The sequence below is a fragment of the Osmerus eperlanus genome, chromosome 6, assembly GCF_963692335.1.
Source record: "Osmerus eperlanus chromosome 6, fOsmEpe2.1, whole genome shotgun sequence".
Classification (NCBI taxonomy): domain Eukaryota; kingdom Metazoa; phylum Chordata; class Actinopteri; order Osmeriformes; family Osmeridae; genus Osmerus; species Osmerus eperlanus.
The window spans coordinates 6,982,138-6,999,598 of NC_085023.1; the positions used below are offsets into that span (position 1 = coordinate 6,982,138).

Consider the following 17,461-nt stretch of genomic DNA (forward strand, 5'->3'; position numbering starts at 1 on the left):
GCACTCAGTCTCTCTCTATCACAACTCAAGTGGTCATATCGTCATAGCTGAATACACAGCTATGACGATAATAAACATAGGCCAACAAAGTTTGACAGTGAGACCACAAAAAATAGGCTTTTGAAGGAACTTGTGAGAACCATATTTTATTAACGTATTAAATTAACAGATCCATAACTTATTAACTTTAAATTAAACAAATGCTTTGATACTCAAAAAGTTTCTTGGAAAAAATAGATATAGTGCAGGAGACTTGCAAATTATCTTCCATGAACATCTTGAACATGATAACATCAGTGGACCAGAAGTAGTAGTGTGCAGTATTGGGGCATGTCAAGCCTACTTCCTTTTATAAGTGTACTTCTTATTACGTGGGGGTGTATCTGGAGCTGCCTCCGCCATTCTTTCAAATCGACTCTACGCCAAGAGACCAGCCTTCCTCTGACTCTGATTGGCCGTGAACCTGAAACAAACCGATCAAACCAACGATGGCAGCGAGTATTATCCAATCAGGGGCAGAATAGGACGAGTCTTCACAGAATGTGGGTGGGATGATTTGCATGGGATGCAGCATTGAAGACAACTCGGAAAATACGGGACCAACCCCGTCCCGTATTGATTCAAAACGGGACGCGCTATTTTATTCTCAAATTCGGGACTATTCCGTAGTTTAAGCGACGGGTGGCAACCCTAACGTAGGCCTCCAAAGTAATATAAAAAAAAATATTACAAAGTCTACAACTTTACAAATGTTCACCGTAGTCTACAATTAATGTAGTAACATCTTAATAACATGTTTTTTTATTCAAATATATCAACTAATATGGTGTATTTTATCATCATGCAGCCGATTTCGCAAGCGAAAATCGACCAGCTGCCGAAACGATCGCTGCAGATCAGTCAATCGCGGCGGTTCGCAGCGCTTCGCAGCCAGTGTGGTCGATCCCATTTGATAACATGGGCGCCGAAAGAAAAAAGGCGGCGCTTCCAGGCGCTTTGCAGCAGATCGCAGCAGATCGCAGCCAGTGTCCCAGGTGGTCTGCCTTCGGAAATGGGATCACCTTGCCCGCCCCACGACAGAGATAATAAACCCGATAAGACTATAGTATCGACAATATCCGTTTGCACAGCAGACATATATAAAATGTCATAATCTGCATAGTTTGACCAACTGGCACATACACAATTAGAATATATGTAATTGTTTTTTACGTATAAATTGTGGATGCCAACATAGAGAAAAGCATTTAAGTTGGTTATACTACTCTAGAAACAGCTGACAGTATCCGGGGTGATAGACAGATACGGGAGGGGAAAGAGGGGGAGGAGCAGCGGCGAGAATACTTTTTTGTCAGACTGTATCAAGTTGCGTTCCCACTTTGCTTACGTCTCATCTTCCCGCAGAGACTTCAAGTCGCTAAGGTTAGTGTGAGCGAAGTGACGCCCAAAAACGTCAATCGTAAAATCTGAATTCTGGGGCAGTAAAGACCAGGTAAACCGAGGAGACTTCCAGTTTTCTCAAATGAGTAAAATGACGTCGGGACTATATCGAAGCAAAGAGTTACCACCAAGTTTTGCATTAACATTTTGGTTATGCTTTCACCTGATGACCGTGGTTAAAGGTAAGCCAGGCAACCCAGTGCTTTACTGTTATTTTTGCTCTGTGACCATTTTTGTCAACCGTATAGACTACTGTCAGGGCGTGTGTGGGCTTGTGTTGTAAAATGTTTAACAAAGTTGATTATCCTGTTTGGGCGCCTTGAATTATATGTTTGCTTTAATCCGGGTGGTGCAACAAAACAATACTTAGACATCGTGTTTCACTTTTATTATATATAATATGAGAAACGGTCTTGTTATTTAAGTATTGCACATTATTGGTTCATACGTTTTAGAATGTGTTTGCAACCTGTTAATGCCCACACGTCATTGCGCAATTTGTTTGCTTCTATACAATATGGGCTTTCGGCGGTAGGCTACAGTGATATACACATATTTCTCTATATAAGATAACAAACATCTGCTTTTTAAAAATGTCCTGCTCTTGACCAATATAATCGCCTGATTTGCCCCGGGGAGCCGCTATGTCAAAATAAGCATACCAGCACTCAATCATAGGCTACACCAAAGTCATTGTCCTACTAAAGACTCTTAAAGCATCTTCACGGGGCTCTCAGTGTCCCGTAGAGAGAACACTACACCGAGTTTTTCCAGTGGCATTTGTTGTTGTTTTGAGTTCCGCTCTGAGACAGAACATCTGGTGAAGGCTCCGCTAGAGTTTGTTTAACCTCCACCCTTCTGTCCGCCTGTCGTGTAGTGAAGAAAGGCAGCTGTATTTTTATCCCTGGCCCACCGAGTGATTCACTTCAAATGGCACTGGAATTAAGGGTTCTCAGTTTAGGATTTCGTAGTTCATACAGGTATTGTTTATTTTAAGATAAGATCAAAAGATAAGAAAGTAAAAGGGTGTAATTATAAGCAATCGGAAAAAAGAGCAGTCAACTGATGCCGCTTAATAGGTTCACAGCTGACTGAAGATAACGCTCTGCTTGAAGTGTAAAAAAAAAAAAAGACAAAACAGCATGTATTTTGAACTACACGCAGAGGTACGCACGCACAGACACACACACACACACCTAAATTAAGTATGTTGTCTATGGAACAGACAGAAGGCAGATGCTGTCTTATGGCCGTCACTGAACACACCAAGCCGTTTTATCTTTATCTTTCCTTCTTCCAAGCCCTGGATAAAATCAAGGTTTTAACTTGGGGTTACTGTGAGGCTTCATCTCTGCAAGACTGATTTCAGACAAGGACACACTGTATAGACCTTCTCCAGGCAGTTCTCATTTAGTGTTGGAAACCAAAACCCTGGTCAGAGAGAAGAGCCATCACAAATGGCTTGACACACTACGGATGCTGGCTCCACAGGGAGCAAACTCCTCTCTTCCTCCTGTCTCTCTGACGCTGTCGATATTTTCTTTTCTTTCATTCTGTCTGTCTTTCTCTCAATAGCTTGTATTTCCTTCTGTCTGTAGGCTATGTCTCTCTATTAATTTATTGTATTTTTCTTGCATTTCTCCCCTTTTCTCTCTCTCTTCCTCTCTCTTTCCACTGCATGTGCACTGATCAATTCCCTGTGTTTTCCACAGGGGCAAATGATTTTTAAGTCCCCTGGTTGTTGGCTGATATCCTGATCTGCTCATCCACAAGGGCCATATCTGTTCCAACCATACAGTATCCCATTCAAAACAGTTCAAAATGTCAGTTTAAATTTAATATTCGATGGAATCCAAGCTACGTGGAAAAACAGAATGGGGGCATCAATCATTTAATCTGGCTTTCCAATGGGTCTTGTAACACCTGCTCTCTGCTGCCATAGATAAACAGTCGTATGCCTTTAGAGGCCTTCCCAGCAACACAACTTCAACCCTGGGCTTCTTTCCCCATCCTCCCTCCTTCTAGGGGCCAGGGAAACATTGACCACTGATGACCATGACTGTGTTCTGAATCATCCCAGCAAGATTGTTGGCTGGGTGAGGCTGCTGGTCAGGGAGGATGAGAACCATGGGAGAGGGGATAAATCGTAACACTAGCGTTTTAATGTCAGCAGGATATGCAGTTTCTGCTGTGAGTATATGAAGGAAGAAGGGATGAGGAAAGAAGGGGAACGGAACAGAAAAAAGGGAATAGAAAATAAGGAGATGTCCCCTGAAAAGACAAAACAACAGATTTAAAATAAAATGCAGAGAGGGGACCAAGCAACAGAAGATATGATAAAATAGAGGACAGAAGTTTGTTCCTACTTCAGTGAGAACCTTAGTCTGTGTCCATGACCACTTGCTGTTGTGAGTAAGTGACCATGGGTGGTGAAATAATCCACAGCATTGGGAAAATCAGTCAGTTAGAATCTAGTGGAACTAGTTCCTATCATAACAATTCGGACACACATTGCAGCCTGGATTTTAAATACTTTTAATCTGGTGAGTGGGAGCTGTATTTTAATAACAGGTGGTATTCCAAAGAGGTGGGGCTTACCAGAGTGTATGTATGTGTATGTGTGGTAGGGGGTGTGGAGGTTGATAATGGGGGAGAAACTGAACACAATGGTGGGTAATGTGCTGGGTGGGGTTAGATGGGGGGTAGGGTGTGAAACAGGAGCCGGAAGAGCGGTTCATTGTAATACACACACACGCCGCAGGGTTCGCAGTTTCACTCCATAATACTGTCTGGATCTACTATTGCTCTTCCTGGCATACATTGAGTACAGTAGGTGCAATCACACAGACACATACACACACACACACACACACACACAGGATGAACACACACACAACCACCAGGTTTATACCTTGGCCACGTACTGTATTTTCTATTGTGTTGCATATAGGCCAAACACTTTAATCTGGAAGTGTCGTGGTGTACAGTTTTAAACTCTATAACAACAATAATGTTTCCTGATGCAGCTGTTGGGCTAGGAAGGCTTCCCTGGACGATCACCCGTGGAAGCTTCCAGCTTTCAGTACAGCTTTCAGTGCAGAGGAAATAGCCCAGAGGTGGTGGGTGTCGGTTGGAGCCAGAGAGGGTTGAGGAGAGTAAGATACGTTTGAATGCCTGGACGAGCAGGAAGGAAGTCCACTCCTCAATCCTTGGCTCGGGACCATAAGCCTCCTGCAGACTCCTTCACATAATTGAGTAACACACACACACTCACTGACATGCACATACTCACACAAACAATGCACCAACGGGAACTCCGCTTTCCCCCCCCCACACACGGCCACGTCTTCTTCCCAGTGCAGGGTAAGACACATACCATGTGCAAATGCAAGCCCCCTTGCCGGATGTAAAACCAAACTACAAATAGGGCAAACCATCATGGCCTCTCTCCCTCACACACACACACTTAGATGCACACACTTGCAGATTGTGTCAATTTATACTCCTACATGAGAATAATTATAATGCAGCTCGTGGTTGTAAGGCTTCTTGGTGTAATCAATGTTTTGTGGGCTTGTGTAATGGTCAGGGAATGTGTGTGTAATGGTTTCAGCATGCATGCCCTGTGGAGAGAGGCTTTGTTGTGTTACTCTGTTACTCCTGTTTAGCACTGCATGCACATGGGGGAGGGGGGCTGGTGTGAACTTGATACCATGTGACCTGGCCCTCTTCTGGATTTCAACCTTGCGTGATGATAGAAGCCTTTTGAACATGGTGTGAAGACAGGTAGAGTGTGATACTGTGAGTGTATGTGTCTCTGTGTGTATGTGTCTCTGTGTGTGTGTGTGTCTGTGTGTGTGTGTGAGTTCGTATTGTGTGTGAGTCTGTGTAGTTACAGGTATTGAAGAGAGGCAAAGCTGATAGTAAGGTTAGTTGTAGTGGCTTTCTGCATTAGCTGGTACTGGGGAACTGAAGTTTTGTGTGATAGGATCCTTATGAGAAGCAGACATGTCTTGCACTGACACACGTCTCCACCCCAGCTTTTAGCAGTGAAAACAGCCACCACTGATAATCCACCACTGACAGTAAACACATCCCACAAGCAACTCTCTAATTGGAAATATTTTAAGACCAGTCACTATACTACACTACTATACGTCTAGTGTGTGTAGTCCCATCATCCTGGCTCTCCCTTTTACAGACATCGATTTGGCTGTGACTACCTCCGCTGCCGGCTTAATGCAATGATAGCCATTCCATGTTTGTACTTTTTTTAAAGGCCATATAGGCACAACAATCCTGCCTTAAACAGACTGTATAAAGGGGCTTCTGTCTACCTCTCTATCTCCCTCCCTCTGTATCTCTCTTTCCCTCTCTCTCTCTCACTTTCCCTCTCCATATCTCTTTCTCCCTTTCTGTCTCTACCTCTCTCTCTCTATTTATCTCTAAGTTATCTCTCTGTTGAGTGAATTTGTTTAGCCAGCAGACGTACAATGTCGCTCTGTCTACACTCCAACCGCAAATGAATAGACAGAGTACAGGAAGTGAAATATGCAGATGCAGAATATGCCAAAAAATATACTAGACTGTGACAAAAATTATGATGTGCTAGTTAGAAACAAACTGGTTGGAAACAGTCATCACAAACCTCTGGTTTTCTAGATTCTGCAATGTTTTGAATATCTTCTTCAAACTATTGGCTCATCAACAAGTACACAGTTGTTTACTCAGCAAACCTGCCAAACCACAAACAAACCCATCACCAACATCACCCCACCTACTCTGTCTTCCCTTCTCTGCAGTCCACGCCACAATGTCACAAGGACATTCCAGCATGAGTGTCTCTGCCCCCTACATGTCATATGCCTGCCCTGAGGGTGCCAGCGTCAGATTGGTGTGCGCCCAGAAAGGTGCCAAAGAGCATCCCGGCGACCAGTTACTCCACCACTGGCGCTTCACCCCTCACATGGATAATGACTGTCACGAGAAGGTGCATCCCCGTGGCGCAGGGGCCAACCATGGCCAAGGCAACAACTCCCACGCCTTGCCCCCCGGAGTCCAACACGGTTTTGGTGGGAACTATATTTGGTTGGCCCTTGAAAACGTCACCCAAGGCGACCAGGGGCGTTACTGCTGTCAGAGTCTGGAGTTAGAACACACGAAGCTGGTCCAGAGACCACACAGCCATGTCCTGCTAACTGTCACACCACGTAAGGACATACAGCATGGAATTTGAGTGTGTGTGTGTATAGGGAGGGTGTGTGTGTGTTGGGGGGAGCAGAGAGAGAGAGAGAGAAAGAGATGGAGAGAGAGAGATGTCATGTGCATGACTTTGCATGTATGTGAATGTGTGATGATCAGTGCAGTGTAATTCCTAAGAGGGGAAAACAAGTAGTCTGATGTGACCTTCCCTCTCCAGGAAGACCTGGCTCTTCAAACTGCACTCACTGGAATCCCCGTCCACAAGATGGTACAGAACCTTCCATACACTCCTCGACCTTCGGCAGATACAACACTGTCAACCATTTGTGTCAACTTGGTCAATTACTATTTGTAAACACTGCTGAATACTTGTAGTAGTGCACATGTTAAATGCTACCCTTTGCAATGAATAGCAATGGTCCAACTTCACAAATGCAAAATGTAAGACAAATCAAACAGACCTCAAGAACTTAAAAATATTTTGTTTTCTATCATCAGGTTAACTTAGTTTTATGTCACTGCTCTGTCCTTAGGTTCAGTATCTGCAGGCCTGGCAACAGCAGCATGCATCATGGGCATTTTCTCTCTGCCGGTCATCCTTGTCCTAGTCTACAAGCAGAGGCAGAATGCCCAATCCAGTCGACGTGAGTTTAATGCACACACACGCATACAATCTGTACAAACATAAATAAAGGTTGTGTAGAAAGCACACACACTCACGTCTCATTAACTCCTAGTTGTAGTACTTTGACTGATATTCTCTTCCTTAGTGTAACTGGGAAACACACACATACACACAGGGAAAAGCTTAAAGTAGATCTGACAAAGGCCCGTTTCCCTTTCCCCTCTCCCAGGTGCACACGAGCTGGTAAGAATGGACAGGTAAGTTTACCACAGACTACACAGCTGGGCTGAGCTCAGTCATACACAGGAACCCACAGTCCCACAATAACACAGCAGAGAACTGTTTACCACATGTATAAGATACACAGATAGGCACCATTATTAGTCATTAACAACAACAGGAGGTAAGAAAATGAGACAATAACCCTGAATTATGATGTATCAACATTTTGTGATTTTGTAGATTTTGTATGTTTTTATACAATTTAAGCTTTTATTTATCATATCTGTTGCTGATTTTGGATGCATCATGTGTCTGTGTCTCCTGTCTGTGTGTGTGTGTTCAGCGAGGGCCTAGGCCATGAAAACCCCATGTTCCTGGGGGGCTCCCCCCAGGTGAAGACCCGTACCGTGTCTCAGATCATGACCAGGCAGTCCTCCGAGTCTGGACGCCACCTGCTGTCTGAACCGGGAACTCCGCTTTCTCCCCCCCCACACGGCGACGTCTTCTTCCCAGTGCAGGGTAAGACACATACCGTGTAAAGACTCGCACGCACACACACACTCTTTCTCTCTATGACACTGTTACTCTGATGTAATGTAATCTAACACAAGCATGTTTTTCCATGCCTGTCAGTTCTGAGCAACATCCTGAATCTGGGGCTGCCCGAACTGACACATATCCAGAAACACAGATACACACACCACACACATAAGGATGCTGGTATGCAGCATCTCTCCAGTTTCACTCTTAAAAAGACAGAGTTTCTCTGCACTGCTACCCTGACTGTACTCTACCCATAACACCCCCATTCACACCAAAACACACACACACAGATGATTTGTACTGGATCCTCTGGCCACAGTTTTATTATGGCCAGGGTACTTGCAAAGACATTCTATGCATTCCAAGAAGAATTGTGTGTTTGCTGGTACTGTAGGCCTGTCTAACAGCTACCTGTGTACACACTAATATCCACCGCACCTGGGCCAATCACTGCCAGATACTTCTAGGTGCACTTGATTTAACACCCTGTGCATTGCACGCCCATGTATCCATCCCAATCAGAGCAAATTTTCCTTATTTATGTAAAAGATATACTGCATCCACAGACAAGTTCTACGAATGAACTTCAACTTGTGTTTCTTCATGAGATTTCTTCTGTTTCCTCATACTGTATATGTCACAATACTGGCTTAGAACCGCTTTCTGCTTCTGCTTTCTACTGAGTCACATCTTGTTCCAAGAAACGTTTGTGTGTGTATGCTTGAGCACATGCATAAGCATGTGTCAGTAAGCACTTGTGTGTGTCTCTGCATATCTTTGTTTAAGAGAGGGGAAGTATGTGTAAAAATCACATTTCAACCATCCCTTATTTTTTTCAGGCCAACTTTAGCAATATATACACATGCTAGTAAGTAATGCAGTAAATACCACTATCTGTCTAATTGAAATGCTTCTCTCTCCCTCCCCAGATCCTATCCCAGAATCTCCAACCTTCCTGCAAGTGTGAGGGTGGAAGGCGGGGCCTTGTCTCCCTGAACTCTGACCGAGAACAACCTCTGTGGTTCCCCTTCCTCCCACTCTCCTCTCCTACTCCCTAACTTACCCCTTTTTCATCCATCTTTCTCCTCCTTCTCAGTTTCTTCTCCTCTCCTTTCATCCCTAAAATTTACTCCTTTACTCATTTACTCCCCCCCACTCCCTCCTCCTCACTGCTAGCATGCCACCACAGCAATGTCCCCCTTGCAGCCTGTGTCATGGTCCTCTGTGCTGAAACAGCTCTCCTCTCTGGGCCCCAGCCTGCTCCTTATTCCAGACCCAGAGGCAGGAGAAGCAGTGCAGTGGGGGCCGGCCAAATGTGCAGCATGCCTGTCTGGCTGCAGACAGTTACTGGATGTAACAGAGCTGATTGCTTGGGCTGTCCCAGGACTGTGGAGAGAGTGTGTGTGTGTGTAGGGGTTAAAGGTCCCACAAAGCAGCTCCTGTAGAATCCCTATGGCAGTCCTCAGAGTATCTAGTCCAGTTATCCCCCCCATCTATTAGTTCAAATATGGCCCTCTGGGCAAGCATAGGCATCCATGAAGAGCTGTGCCAGTGTATCAGAGATATAAACATATCCTTTAACACAGGGGAAAAAGCAAACAGGCCTGTGTTTTCAAACCGGACCAAAGATATCCTAGTTTCTCAACATTGCTCTCCCTCAGTGTATTTCACTACCTCATTTACATCCAATCCCTTCCTAGAAACATGCACCCCCCTTCACTCAAAGATGTGCTAATACTCATCACACTCATTACCAGATATGGAGACAGGGAGGCATGGTTTCAAGATCTGGGCCTGGTCTTAGGTGTGGAAATCTCCCATATTTGTCAAACTTTCTACAGCTTTCACTGCCATCCAAAATGACAACCATGTTTCAAGACAAGGTGTTTTTTTTAAGCCTTCTAGAAATGTGTTATTGTTCGTATGTTATTTTTACATGTAAATTACTTTTATAAAGGCTTTATCATTTTTGATTGTGTGTCCCTTCTAATTAATAAAAAAATTAATGTTGCCATCCAGCCAACCAGTTGGCTGGTTGGAGTAGCAATTAATTTAGGAAGATAATGACAGGTGGAGTTGGTTGACAGGCGTTTCTATAAGGGGTGCTAAAACAGAGAATCCCAAACAAAGTATGTTGCAAAGGGACAGGGTGAAATGAAAGCGCTTTTTTGTCTTTGTCGATTTTTTTGTTTCTTGTTTAATCAAATGCAGTGGCTTATTCGTACTTTGTGCGTGTGGTTGGTATCAGTGTATGTGTGTGCAAGTTTTTAGCAAATGTTGGGTTTACACTATACTTATGCTTATGGTGGGTAAACATCGTTCAAGAAATGCATAAAATAATTTGTTGTTTAAAGTACATAAAAGCAGTATGTGTTATACATTCTTTATTCTAAATTTAACAATAAATCTGAGTTTTTAGACCCCTTTGTCCTGCTTTAGTCATACAGCAAACTGTAGGCTGTCAGTGCTATCACTGGACCAGCAGACAGAAGGCTGTTATGTCAACTTCAAGGGTGGTCTGCCTGGAAGCCTCCAAGAAGGCAGCCACCAGAGAGCTGCTGGTACTAACAGAAGTGTAATGAAGCAATACTGGGGACTTGCTGTTCGAGGAGGGAGAGAAAGAGGAGAGAAGATAGTGAAAGGGAGAGAGAAGGAGAAATGTGAAGGGTAAGGAGAAGGATAATAAGATGGGAACAACTGGCCCTGGACATTCTCTGTCCCCAGAGCATATCTAAAGAGTCTATGGTGTCATTCAGTGGTTGCATGAGTCACACTCATCTATATATACCAACAATGTACTGCAGTGTCCAAGTACATCATAAAAAGGCCAGAGCCAAACACATGCCTCGCAAAATTACCACAAAAACAGCACTAACAAAGTAAAATAACCTGTATATGCACACACTAACAGTGTGGTGAAAAACATGTTAAGACCTTTCATCCAGCAAGGTTTAAAACTTAACAGGAAGTATCTGTGTTATATTTCTTCTTTCTGTGTTTACAGCAGTGCAGCTGTGGGTTTCCTGTTTTGTGCATACGGGTGAGCTTTCTGTCTCAGACACTGTTGTAAGCTAGTAGAGCACAGGATATCACACTTACAGCACCCTACACTTCAAATCTTTCACCTCAGTAAATGCTGTCATGCGATGAGATCTTCATGGTTAATCAGTTGTCAACTGATTTGGTCACAGATTAACACTTCTTTATAGTAGCTGAACTGAATCTCAAACAACGTTGATGATAATTTATAAAAAAAAATAAAAAAAGATAGTGACAGCCGTCACTTGACAATTATATTGGTTGCAGTACTGATGTCGACCAAGAGACAGGTGCAATACGGGGAGCCGTGTCAATACCGGAATTAATCTAGTCAAGACAGACTGAGAAGGACCAGTTCAACAAATTCAGTTCACAGCAGACAACCACAAACATTAGCTGTGTAGAAGTAACAAGCCTATACCAGGCATGTAATAGCCTGTTGAACGATTTACTTAAAAACACACTGTCAGTCTTCATAACTTAATATAACAACACTAAAGCCCAATTTATACTTAGGTCGCAGACACTTTTGAAATGGTCGCCGACAGAAATTACGTCATGGTCGACACTTTTAACCGTCGCTTGGAAGTGTCGGCTACCAGGAGAAATTTCTACTGGCGCTGATGTCGTCACAGTGTCGCGCAAGTGTGATTGGCTAGATAGACGGCACACGTCGTTGACTTCATTGTTTGAATTTTCAGAAAGCACTCAACAGCTGTTTTCCCCTGCTCTCTCGCTAACAGCAATACTGTTAATAATTCCTCCTCTAAATCCAATTCCTCCTCCACTGACATGCTTTCTTAATCTTCCAAACCCTCTCTCTCCCTCGCCCCAACCCTCCTTTTCTAATGTACTCACTTTCTCCATCTCAAAATTCGCTACAGCCATTTTCTCTGATCGATCACCTACAAAGCGTTAACAATGTAACGGTAAAATAATTCAGTTGACGTCATCCTTCTATGTCAGTACATCAAGTGTCACGCGAACGTTGACACTTGATGTACTGACATAGAAGGATGACGTCAACTGAATTATTTTACCGTTACATTGTTTTTTTTTTGTCGGCGACCATTTCAAAAGTGTCAGTGACATAAGTATAAATTAAGCTTGAGACACAACATCTTCCCCTTCCTATATTAACAAATACTATGACATCATAACATCATATAACAAACACTATGACATCACAACATTGCTGGTTTGTCATCTTACTGATAGTGGCGGCGTGCCGTCGTCCTCCACACTGACAGTTAGCCGGTACTCCTGCTGGCGCTCACGGTCGGGCGGGGAGGGTCGTGTAACCATCTCTCCAGTCATGCGGTCCATGCGGAACGTGAGGTCCTGGTTACCCGAGGTGATGTAATAGAAGAGCATGGCGTTGGGGCCGATGTCACGGTCTATCGCCACCACGCGCAGGACAGATGTACCGCCACCTACGTTCTACAAAACACACAGGCACACGTATACAAGACACATAGATACACACATACCAGACACATTGATTCACATACATGAACAAAAGCACAAATATAGCAAGCACTGGACACAAACTGACATAAGCAACTGTATGCATATCTATTTTAGGCAGGTGTGTTTGCCTATGGTGTATGCATATGTGTGTGTGTATGTTTTTGTGTGTGTGGTTGTGTATGCGTGTTTGTTTGTGTATGCATCTCACTTCGTTGACGCTGACATTATAGCCCCGCTGGTTTTCAATGATGGGTGTATTGTCGTTGACATCCAGGATGTTGATGGTGAGAGAGCGGTCTGAGAAACGCGGAGGGGAGCCACTGTCCGTCGCTCGCACCTGTAATAACACTGTGTTAAACTATCCCTATCAACACACACACATTTATACACATGTTTATACACACATGCACTCCCACAAACAGTTCTACACATACAAACACATTTAGAGAGTATTTAGGTAGAGTATTTAAGGTAGAGTAAGTACAGGTGTTGGTAGAGAGTTTCTGTCCTACAGGTGTAGGTAGTGTGTTAGTCCTATAGGTGTAAGTAAGATACTGGTGTATGTAGGGCCTGTTCCTGGAGTGCTGCCTGACCTTGAGTAGATAGCGGTCCACAGTCTCTCTGTCCAGAGCAGAGTTGACGTAGATCTCTCCGTAGGTATGGTTCACTGTTCGGATCTCAAACACATCCTGCATGTTGCCTGCCACCAGAGAAAAGTTCACCTGATGAAAAAAGAGAGAGAGAGAGAAAACGGGAGAGAGAGAAAAAGAAGGAAGGGGAAGGAAAAGCAGACATGACCACTTCAAAGTGACAGGTGGGAAGCACAATACCTCTCCTCCAACTCCCCTTTCCCGCCTTCCTTCTCTCCTCACCATTCCGTTGTTCCCTGCATCCTTGTCCCGCCCCAGAACCACCGCCACTTTATTCCCGATGGGCGTGTTCTCTAGGATGCCAACCGACGTATCAGATGTGATGTCAAACTCTGGACTGTTATCATTCTCATCCAGTATGGTGATGGACACCTATCATATGGTGAAACATGGACCAATGACAATGAAGTCCTACTTACCTTCAATTTTTAAATTCATATTTAATAACTTAAGAATAAACAGAATTGTAGATGAATGAGCTGTCTCAAAGAATGTAAATGTTTATTTATCCCTTATGTAATAATTAGTCATAATGATATTCATATGAAATAATTGTAATATTTTACACACACTCTATACACACACCCTAGGAGACAGTGCCCTAAACCTGAAAGCCTAATCTTACCTTCTACAATTCCATGTGGAGAGCATAAAATAAGATAGAAGAAGAAGGATGGAATCAAATGCTTAATACAGATCCAACATACCAACAAAAAACTATGGCTTGATAGCAGAAACATGAATCTGGGAGATCAGGGGATGCAAATAACAGGGTCATATCATTTGTCAAGTCACTGAGTACGGTTGAAGTAGTATTGCATTATATTGGAGAGGTCTAGTACCACAGTGGAGTCCTTCTTGGGTCCTCCGTCATCAGCCACCACTGTCAGGGTGTAGAGATCCCCCTTCTCTCTGTCCAGCAAGCCTGTCACTGTGATACGACCCTATGATACACACACACACACACAGAACAGAATAGTTGGGTGGGTAGGTAGGTGGGTGGGTGGGTAAGAAGATAGATACAACTTTGTCATCCCTTTCTGGAAATTTGTCTTTGACTTCCCAAGGTTTCATAGAGTATACATTAAAACACAACAAATAACCTATCCAAACGCACAGGACACACACTCACAACCTAAACAGTATAAACAAAATAACATAGTTAGAGCTTCAAATAAACCAGATATCAAAGCGCAGGTTAAAATTGATTACACTAGGGCTCATTTCGCAATTCATCAAAACAAATTACACAAGAGATGAAAGAGTGGAGAGATGAACACTCGCACAGGTGGAACAGGAAGGAGAGAGAAAACACCGACACAGATAGAACAGGATAAACAGAGGGAACATGCACACAGACACACACATACGGAACAGGAAGGAGACAGGGAAAATATCACAAAAAGAAGAGAAGAGGGAAGGTAAGAGAGTTGATCAAAGACAGAAACTCTGTCACCTATAAACATAACCTCCTCCATGTTCTGCCCCCTCCCCATTCTCCTTAACTTACAGTGACACTGTCAATCTTGAATAGCGCCAGGGCAGCTGGCGAAGTGTCAGGGTCAAAGCGGTAGGTCAGCTGGTTCAGGTTGTCGGCTGACTGTGCCTGCACCTGCACCAACTCGGTTCCTGTGGCGATGTTCTCACGCAGTGAGACCTCGTAGCCAGCGGAGAAGAAGGCAACGGCCTCGTCCAGCTCATTGAGCAGCGTCACGTACACGGTGCAGTAGCCTCGGTGAAAGGGTGGGGCTTGATCGATGGCCGACACGTTCATCAGGTAGCTGGTCTTGGTCTCGTAATCCAGGTAGTCCAACGTGGTCAGCAGCCCAGTGCTTGTGTCCACCTGAAATTTACGGTCCGAACCGGACACCAGGGCGTATGACACCGCACCTCCGTCACCTGGGGAGTCGAGGCAGGGGGATCGGTTTGGCGGGTGGGGAACGATGAAGAGCGTGTTGGGATGGATGGGGGTCAAAGGAGTTGGGGGCAGGGGGAGGAGGGAGGGGAGACTGAGATGAGTTGGAAACGTTATTCTTGTCACCACAGCAACCCATTTACTGCAATGTTTGCTTTTAACATACTACTGAAACATGTGGTTGTATGCCACTGCTGTGAAAACCAAACTTTGTACACATATCCTGTACTCCAGATGAAAGAAGTTTGGTAATGCTGAGCTGTAGGTGAATGCTGTGGGTGACAAGAAAGGCCTGCTTTCCGAAGAGTGGCTGTCACATTGAACACCACCCCCACAGGATATTTAAGCAGCGTCACAGAACACAGGAAGTGAAGAGAGGAAGTTACAGAGCATCTCATTTTCAAAAGCTGGATGGAACTATAGATACCAGCTCCATGGAAACAACAAGTCAAATGTGTGTGTTATTGTGTACGTGGAGGACAGGAACGGGAAGTTTGTACACACACACACACACCCCATCAGTAGGAAGGTTGTGCACACAAACACGCACGCATACACACACACAAACCCACCAGTGTCGGGGTCTGTAGCCCGCACCACAATGACTGAGGTTCCAATGCCCGCTGTCTCTCGGAGGCCCAGACGATTGTACTGCTGCTGGGTGAACACGGGCACCTCGTCATTGGCATCCTCCACATACACAATCACCTGCAGGGGGCGACACACATGTACACAGTGTTGGGGAGTAACGGAATACATGTACCGGCGTTACGTATTCAGAATACAAATTATGAGTAACTGTTTTCCATTACAGTTACAGTTGGTATTTAGAATACAGTTACATTGTTGAAAGCAATGGATTACATTACGATACTTATTTGTTTCACGAGTTTATTCACTCTAAATAAATTAAGGCAACTCCATGTATTTCCGAAAACTTCTATCTGGTGGTTTCTACACTGTACGAACATAACTACATCTATCGCTCCCATGTCATTGCCTCTCGTTCTTTCCTTCTGCAATGCTATTGGCTAAGCCAATGCATGGCCATCACATGCACGGGGGACGCAAACTCACGTACTATGGTTGGCCAAAGCATGCCTCTCATCCACTCTCAAGTAGTTCTTAAGAGACACGTACGAAGGTTGTCCTTACAAGCATTTTCGGGAAACGCAAAAATAACGATGGTTCGTTATTTTGCTCGTAGAGAACTCTCGTAACAACGGGAAACGCACAAATAACGCACAAATAACGATGGTTCGTTATTTTGCTCGTAGAGAACTCTCGTAACAACTAAGATCCATCGTTATCGGGAAACACAGTTTAGTAAGCAGGATTTGATGGCTGCATTCCTACACTTTAAAAATGCAATTCAAGGTGGAAGTAATCCAAGTAATCCAAGTATTCAGAATACATTACTCAGATTGAGTCACGGAATACGTTACAAAATAAATTTGTGGGCATGTATTCTGTATTCTGTAACAAAATAGTATCCTTCCCAAAACTGCATGTACACACCCATGCACATATACGCACGTGCATGCATACATATGCATGCACGTGCACACAGACATGCACATACACACTGGGTTCAAATAGCTGGACATTTGTTTAGCGATGAAGGAAGATGAAGGTCCTAATGTTCAACGATTCCCAGAGAACCACATTTCATGCTCCATATACTCCCAGTCGATTACCTCCCCTTTCGATCCAAAATCCCTCTCTCCTGCCTCTCTTTTCCCTTCTCCTCTCTTCCTCCTTGTCTCTAACTCCTCTCATCTCACTCCTCTTCCACTCTTCCTCCTTATCCTCTCTCCTCACCGTCACTTCACCCTCTCCCTCCCTTCCACCTCATTCTCTCCTCCCCTCAATACTCTCATCTCACCACCCCCCCCCCCCACCACTCTTGCCCTTTTTCCTCTCTCCTCAACATTGTCCCCCTCCCTCCCCCCTCACCCGCACTGAGCTCCTCATGGGGCCCTGGTCACTGTTGTAGGCCTCCAACTCCAGCACATGGGAGCTGCTAGTCTCTCTGTCCAGGTTCCTGAGGCCCCGTGTTATCATGCCTGTCAGCTGGTTGATGCTGAACTGACTGTTGCTGTTGCCTGCACATACATACATACATACATACATACATACATACATACATACATACATACATATGCAAGCACACACATATATGCATAGCACACACACATAGACAAACACACACAAATGAAGAAACATACTCAGGCAAACACCCACCCACCAAAGACATACAAACACACACACTCACAAAAGGGAGACAGAAAGTCAAGTTATGGAACATGGTATTACATGTGTTGCCGTGTTTAAGTTGTTTACTTCAGCACAGTG

The 17,461-nt window shown here is 44.3% G+C and overlaps 2 protein-coding genes across 4 annotated transcripts in view; one reads left to right on the forward strand and one right to left on the reverse strand.

Moving 5' to 3' along the window:
• Positions 1 to 17,461, reverse strand: part of cdh23 (cadherin-related 23) — a 415,870-nt gene that overhangs the window by 117,096 nt on the left and 281,313 nt on the right. Inside the window, exons 29-36 of one of the 3 annotated variants that reach the window (XM_062463257.1) lie at positions 17,063 to 17,211; positions 15,679 to 15,814; positions 14,702 to 15,090; positions 14,034 to 14,135; positions 13,414 to 13,563; positions 13,135 to 13,263; positions 12,750 to 12,878; positions 12,284 to 12,511 (exon numbers count right to left, since the gene is read on the reverse strand). In XM_062463257.1, the coding sequence (XP_062319241.1) occupies positions 12,284 to 12,511; positions 12,750 to 12,878; positions 13,135 to 13,263; positions 13,414 to 13,563; positions 14,034 to 14,135; positions 14,702 to 15,090; positions 15,679 to 15,814; positions 17,063 to 17,211 (1,412 nt within the window). Of the gene's footprint in view, positions 1 to 12,283; positions 12,512 to 12,749; positions 12,879 to 13,134; positions 13,264 to 13,413; positions 13,564 to 13,898; positions 13,936 to 14,033; positions 14,136 to 14,701; positions 15,091 to 15,678; positions 15,815 to 17,062; positions 17,212 to 17,461 lie in introns of those variants that run through there. The other 2 variants (XM_062463258.1, XM_062463259.1) reach the window with 2 other exon arrangements.
• vsir (V-set immunoregulatory receptor) lies at positions 1,333 to 10,452 on the forward strand. The gene is made up of 7 exons (XM_062463295.1): positions 1,333 to 1,622; positions 6,243 to 6,650; positions 6,860 to 6,910; positions 7,176 to 7,286; positions 7,497 to 7,524; positions 7,833 to 8,008; positions 8,962 to 10,452. Exons 1-7 carry the CDS (start codon positions 1,523 to 1,525, stop codon positions 8,997 to 8,999), a joined length of 912 nt encoding a protein of 303 aa, XP_062319279.1. The 5' UTR covers positions 1,333 to 1,522; the 3' UTR covers positions 9,000 to 10,452.